This window comes from Portunus trituberculatus, chromosome 41 (assembly GCF_017591435.1).
Source record: "Portunus trituberculatus isolate SZX2019 chromosome 41, ASM1759143v1, whole genome shotgun sequence".
Classification (NCBI taxonomy): domain Eukaryota; kingdom Metazoa; phylum Arthropoda; class Malacostraca; order Decapoda; family Portunidae; genus Portunus; species Portunus trituberculatus.
Genome location: NC_059295.1, coordinates 10,817,659 through 10,825,158, shown reverse-complemented (window position 1 = coordinate 10,825,158; position 7,500 = coordinate 10,817,659). Strand labels below are relative to the sequence as shown.

At 45.3% G+C, this 7,500-nt stretch overlaps 1 protein-coding gene across 14 annotated transcripts in view; it reads left to right on the top strand.

The window, feature by feature from the left end:
• LOC123516490 (E3 ubiquitin-protein ligase HECTD1-like) overlaps positions 1–7,500 on the top strand; it is a 136,361-nt gene that overhangs the window by 15,959 nt on the left and 112,902 nt on the right. For 12 of the 14 annotated variants that reach the window (XM_045275849.1, XM_045275853.1, XM_045275848.1 and 9 more), the window contains one exon: positions 399–541. In XM_045275849.1, the coding sequence (XP_045131784.1) occupies positions 399–541 (143 nt within the window). The remainder of the gene's footprint in view (positions 1–398; positions 542–7,500) is intronic. The other 2 variants (XM_045275850.1, XM_045275847.1) reach the window with 1 other exon arrangement.

Here is a 7,500-nt window from a genome sequence, read left to right as displayed (position 1 = left end):
ATGGGTCGAGGCGCCACCAACTCCTTCATTGCTTCATTACGTCACCAGGTCATCAGTAAGAGTGAAGAGGGTTCCCTACACTAATGATGCTAACTCAACAATAATATCCTTTAAAATTTTTCCAATGTGAAGGAAGGAAAGAGGTTAAGGAAAAAGGAAAATGTTGTACTGACACTTAGAGCACTAGGGGGGAGGCAGGGAAACAAGGAAGGAAGGGGAGAAATATAAAGAAGGAAGGAAGGAACGGAAGGGTTTAGGCGAGGCATGAAAGCAAAAAATATAGCTGTATTCGTAATTGAAATATACATATAGTGTAACGAATGTTGGAGAATCAATAAAAAAGTAAGAGAGAGAGAGAGAGGAATGTCATGTTTTCCCTGGTTTGCTTGGTGTTTCAGATGATGGCGGACGTGGACCCGGAGACGCTGCTGGAGTGGCTGCAGATGGGCCAGGGCGAGGAGCGGGACATGCAGCTCATCGCCCTCGAGCAGCTGTGTATGCTCCTGCTCATGTCGGACAACGTGGACCGCTGCTTCGAAAGGTGAGTATACACGTACCAGAACAGCTGATTGGTTGCTTTCACTCTTATTTGGCCGACTGGTGGTGATGGTGTTGACTGATTCGAAGTGTTGTTGTTTTGTTTAGCTCTCTCTCTCTCTCTCTCTCTCTCTCTCTCTCTCTCTCTCTCTCTCTCTCTCTCTCTCTCTCTCTCTCTCTCACTTTATTTTTTCGTTTAGTATATTCACATTTTACCTTCTTCATCTTTTCTTGTTCTTCCTCCTCCTCCTCCTCCTCCTCCTCCTCCTCCTCCTCCTCCTCCTCCTCCTCCTCCTACTCCTCCTCCTCCTCCTTCTTACAAATGATTGTCCTGTCTCTCTCTCTCTCTCTCTCTCTCTCTCTCTCTCTCTCTCTCTCTCTCTCTCTCTCTCTCTCTCTCTCTCAAATCCACCTTTTTCTGTGCATTTGGTCCATGAAAGGACAAGTAGTAAGCAATGCGGCGAGGCTCAGTATGGCGGCTTTCACTGACATTTCCTTTCATTTTACTATAATCACAGAATTTTTTTTTTTCTCCTTTTTTCCTATTTCGTAATCTTTTAAATGACTTGCTTTCATCTTGTGCGCATCTGTTGTAAAACTAATCTGGCTGGGTGCGCTACGACGTATATCCCTCGTGTGTGCGTGTGTGTGTGTGACGCAAGGCAAGCCAAGGGTGGAGGTTGCTGAGAGTTAGACAAAGAGGGACATTTTTTGCTAACATCTTTTTTTTTCTACCTCTATCACCACTTGCGTTTATTTTTATACCTGGCTGAGTTGTAGTGTCAGAATGTATTATAGTCAAGCTACCAGGACTTAAAAGTTGAGGGATAGTGTATAAATATTAGACGCAACGGGCAACATTCCTCCGCTGTGTGTGTGTGTGTGTGTGTGTGTCAGCGGTAGGCAGGCATATTATGAAGCTTGGCTGTCATCACGGCATTAGTTTCCTTACATTCTTTATTATGTCATTACAGAGCATCACATTTGGCTAAGGTTAATTATTTTTTTTCGTCCACCATGTGTGTGTCTATTAATGCTCATTTAATATGCTCATCCATCACATTGGTATCTTACTTATTATGTCTAAAAGGTTGTTGTTCATGTATTCACTCACCGATCACAGCTCTCTCATTGCTTTCTTGGTATGATTAACTAACAACTGCTGTGACTTGTGTAAGGTGAACAGAAAGTAAAAATAAAGTAACAAAAAAAAAAAAACGATCGTAGGATTACCCTCGCAGTACGTGTAACTATCCATTGGCTTAGACCGTAGATACTTAGCCCCTCCAGTACTGGGATGCATTTTTATCTTGACTTTTAAGTATGATTAGACGGTTTTATTTACATTACTAATGGTCTATGGATGTCAGAAGATTAGTGGCTAGAGTCTGCACTATTTTAATCCCTACATAAGTTTCTGAATCTGTATAAAATCACCAGATAGTAAGCAGGATGAACAGGAAAACATGTCCTGATAAATCCCGGCCCTGGTACTGAAGGAGTGACGGTTAAACAAAAGCCTAGTACAGAGTGAAGGTGAATGCAGTGGGTTACCTGACTGTGATGGGAGCAAGTGGAGTAACAAGGGAATACCAGTACTAGGAGGGCAGTATCCGCGATTACCTATAGGATTCCTGTGCAGTAAAATGCTTGGCTGCTCTGTTTAGAAGAGCACCATTACTAACAGTATATAGGAAAAAGTGGTAAGACGGACCTTCATAAGTGTACTGCGAATGACAGCATCCGGGATGCCTTAATGTGGATTGCTGAGGGTGAGGGTGGTTGTTTGGCCTGTCTCCGAACTGTAACACGCATCGCAGAGTACAGGAACTTGAGAGAGAGAGAGAGAGAGAGAGAGAGAGAGAGAGAGAGAGAGAGAGAGAGAGAGAGAGAGAGAGTGTGTGTATTGTTTGAGTCCACAGGCTTATTGTTGTGAGGACGATTGCTTGGCCTACCTCCTGACTGTAACACATTTCACAGAGGAGAGGGAAATTGAGAGATATTAAAGAAAATCACGCATCTTTTCAGTTTTGAGTCCACGAGGCTTATTGGTGGGAGTGAAGTGCTGGCCTGCTTTCATTTCAGGAAAAGAATCATCGTGAGTGACTGATAATTTTGCAGCGAAGAGAGCGAGTGTCTTGTTGTGCTCAAGTAACCATGACATCAATCACAAACTCGAGTCGCGTTGCTCTGCTGGTATCCATGTAGAAAGTAAATACCAGAGGAGGGGAGAGGGGATTGTGGGCAGGCCAGTGTCACGCGCGCACACACACACACACACACACACACACACACACACACACACACACACACACACACACACACACACACACACACACCACTGCAGTACATTTAATGAAAGTATCGCCAGTGGTGCTCAAGACAGGTATACTGACTTCACTTTGACTCCTGTAGCTTGGTAAATGGTACAGTATCCACGTAGAAGGAACACGAAGGAGAGTGAGTGATAGTTGAACAGTCACGTGCAGCAGGCCACTGATGAACCTCATATCACTGGATACTGCGGGCGCTACTGATTGACTGAGTGACTGACTAACGTAGCTAATATGGCTGGTATTTGGTATTTACTTAGCAGCGACACAAAGAGAAGAGAAGAGTGTTGGTACTTGGTAGAGTAGCGTCACTAATGGTACGGCGCTTGTAAACACAATATTACTGGAGGTATTACGAGTCTTACCGATTGACTGACTGATTATAATGTAGCTAATAAATCCACATAGAACCAAAGCGCCTCATGACACAGCGGGGAAGCCAAGTCTGTTTTAAGGGAGGTCATGACGAAATAGATTTTTAAAAAGTGTATTGATCGAGAGCACGAGTTTTGCTATATTTATTATTATGCAAACATGAGTCACGTTTAATGAAGGGCATAACAATATTCAAAACTATGATTAAAGTAGGAGTATATTGTTATTTGTATGGTTATGCTTACGTGGCGTTATTCATGCCCCGATCATCGCTCACTGACTGGAATATTTGCTTTGTGTTGATCACCATGAGAAGTATAACTATATTGGACTCTATGTTTAAACTAGCTGCATTGTTATATATGCTTACTCCTGTCCCTCCATGTGCGGGTTGGATGACTACTACTTCTTGATGTGATTCACTGTTTGATCTGCTGCAGTCTCTGACGAGATAGCCAGACGTTACCCTACGGAACGAGCTCAGAGCTCATTATTTCCGATCTTCGGATAGGCCTGAGACCAGGCACACACCACACACCGGGACAACAAGGTCACAACTCCTCGATTTACATCCCGTGCCTACTCACTGCTAGGTGAACAGGAGCTACACGTGAAAGGAGACACACCCAAATATCTCCACCCGGCCGGGGAATCGAACCCCGGTCCTCTGGCTTGTGAAGCCAGAGTGTGTGTGTGTGTGTGTGTGTGTGTGTGTGTGTGTGTGTGTGTGTGTGTGTGTGTGTGTGAGCACGTTGCTGGGCTGATGAGGAGGGAGCTGCCAGTGTCTTAGATTGATGTGACGCTAACTGTTCTAAGCTGGCCATGAAGTTACTGTTTATTTATTAATCAATTTATATTTACATGTTAAGGAGTTTGGCTAAGGGCAAAAGTAGAAGTGGTTTGTTCAGTCATTTGTTTTGTTTCATTGATCTTTTGGTTAGTTTTATTATTTAGTTATTTTTTAGGTGTTGAAAAGTCAGATTAAGAATACATGGCGAGCACACGAAAGTTTGGCTAAGGATACGAAAAATAGATGCTGTTTGTTGGGTCATCTTTGCATTGCTTCCTTCATTTATTTCTTTGTGTTAAGGAGTTGGACCAAGGTAAAAAAAAAAAAAAAAATAGGGATTGCAGTTTGCTTATTTTTAGGCGTTAGTCAGATTAAGAAAGATAAACATAGGAAATCACGATAAAGAATAACCAATTTATATTATCAGTGGTCTCTTGGTGCTCCTTTGAACCTTATCTTACATTACTAGCCACTGGAAATGATACGCGGTAATTATAAGTGTGATAAACCTTTGAACAGCGATAAAGTGAAGCTCTACGTGGTATTTGATAAGAAGACAACTTTACATGAATCATATCAGGAGGGAATCACATTAAGAGGGAGGTTTCAAGACATCTATCCCTTTCTTTTGGCTAATACTTTCGGACATGCATGGGAACTGGCAACTAAGTGGGCCTTTTTTTTTTTTAACTCTTTCTGATATTCTTGGCCAGTTTTCCCGTCTTACATTAAAATAAGAGAAATGTAAAATAGGACGCTGATTTAAGAGGTGTGTCCTGTGAACGGAAAGTTGTGATGCTGATGTCACCACACGCCAATTAGAATGAGGGAGTGAGGGAGTAATGCAGTGAGTGGTATGGATGGACCGGATAGGAGGAGTGTTCACAATTACTCCCATCAGCATTTATCGTAAATATCAATTAAAGTTACTTGTTACTTGTGCAGTTATGGTGATTGGGTGTGTCATGCGTGTTGTTGTTGTTATTGTTGTTAATATTACCTACTACTACTACCTCGTTGTTGTTGTTGTTAATAAGTAAATAGCAACTACTACTACAACAACAACAACAACAACAACAACATCATCATCACGACTACTACTACTACTACTACTACTACTACTACTACTACTACTACTACTACTACTACTACTACTACTACTACTACTACCAATGTTTTGATTAATGAGCTAAGCGTTCGATGAAACAGATCCGCATGCAGGTGGCGAGGCTGGCAGGGGCAGGTAACACACACACACACACACACACACACACACACACACACACACACACACACACACACACACACACACACACACACACACACACACACACGGCATGCATTAGTACGCCAAACAACTGAGACGCTGGTGACAGATTCAGGTGAGGCCTCGCTGCTAATTGAATACGTGCAAACAAAGACAGCGAGGGAGGAGAGGGGGCGTGTGGGTGTTGGGGAAAGGCGTGTGTGTGTGTGTGTGTGTGTGTGTGTGTGTGTGTGTGTGTGTGTGTGTGTGTGTGTGTGTCAGGCAGGGAAGCAAACTGGTGTGTTGTGCAATATTTGTTGGACAGTGGAGGTCAGGTGGTGGTGGTTGTGGTGATGTGGACGCGACTGGACGGGTTTTTGTGGTGCCTTGATCCTCCTCCTCCTCCTCCTCCTCCTCCTCCTCCTCCTCCTCCTCCTCCTCCTCCTCCTTTAAGACCCCAAACGTGTTTCCTCTGGACGCACCCACCTCCTATCCCTCACTTCCAATACACCCCACCTCCACACACTCAAATCCCCATCCTCCACATCCCCTCAACTTCCACCAAATCCACTCTACTCCTCCTCCTCTATCCCTTCCCCTCAGGCTGGGTTGTACAGTCCACCTTCTCTTTGTCTCATCTCTTCCTTCCACTTGCACTGGCCCTAATCCCTGCCCTTCCTGTTCCCTGCCTCGCCTTGCCTAACAGTCATAGCACCTGCCGTCTGTCACCACCACCACCACCACCACCTTGCCATCAGTGGTCCGCTGTTTGATGGGTGAAGGAAGGGGTTTGTTTCTCTCTTCCTCTTTCTATGGTGTCTTTCTGTACCTCTTCTTTTCTCTCTGGGTAGATGAGTCAGTTTTCTTTCATTTCACCTACCTTCCTTCATTTTTTAGTTTTCTTTCGTATATGTTCCTTCCCTTCTCTTAGCTTCCTTCTTTCTTTCTTTTTCTTCCTCCCTCCCTCCCTCCCTCCCTCGTTGACCTTTCGTATAGTTTGTTTCTGCCCCACTCTACCTTCCTTTTCTCCCATCTGTGTTTCCTATTCTCATCCAGGCCCCTCCTTCTTTACTTAACGCTTTCACTTATCCTAGTTTCCTTCCCGTTGACCTTTCCTTCATGTTCCCTCCCTCCTTCCTCTTTCCTATTACGTGGATGGCCCCCTGCCTCCCCCGCTCCTGCTCCCCTCCTGGTGCCTCCCACGCACAGGCACGGGTGACCCCGGAAGACTGGCAGACAGGTAAAGGCAGTCAGGGTGACGCATCCCCTCCGTCGCCATGGCAACTGGGTGTTAGGCTCGGCGCTGGTCCGCCCTCCTCCTCCTCCTCCATCGTCTTCATTTTCATATTCCTTGTTCTCAGAAAGAAAGAGAGAGAGAGAGAGAGAGAGAGAGAGAGAGAGAGGCGGGGGTGTTCGTGACCTTTGGTTTGCATGTCGTAGCAGGTCAAAACCACAGCGATCACTGCACGCCTTGATCTCTGACCGGGTGAGAGTGACGGGAGAGGTGCTGGCGGGACGGGTTGCTGTATGGAGAGAGAGAGAGAGAGAGAGAGAGAGAGAGAGAGAGAGAGAGAGAGAGAGATGGGGGTGAGGGAGTAGGTTAATGAAGTGAGCGTTGTGAATAAGATTCCAGTGGTAATAAGTGTAGACGCTATGAGGCGTGGGTGGGAGGATGCGTGAGGGGCGTGCCTAGCTGGAGGGGCGCCTTTAAGCTGTGGTGGTGGCGATGTGGGTCACGGGGACACCTGCCGCTGCTGCTGCCATCACCGCCGCCTCCTTTGGTGCCTTGGACATTAGGACATTAGTGTTGTCTTCGTGGGTGTCGTTGTTTTTGTTATTGTTGCATTCCCTTGTTTAGTCACGTGATGCCTTCCTCTTTCAGGGAGCTTTGGTGTATGCAAATTTCTACCACAGCTGTTGTTGTTGTTGTTGGTGGTGGTGGTGGTTGTGTTTGTATTTTCATTGGTGTTGTCCAGCCCTCATTGTAAGTAATCTGATATCTTCCCACATGTGATTATTTTTAGCGCACATGTAAACACACACACACACACACACACACACACACACACACACACACACACACACACACACACACACACACACACACACACACACACTTCCTGTACAGTTCAGCCACTATAATGCATACCATGTTTTTTTGGGGGCGGGTTGGGTTGGGGTGGAGGTGGGGAGGGTGAAGCTTAACCTGACCTTGCCGT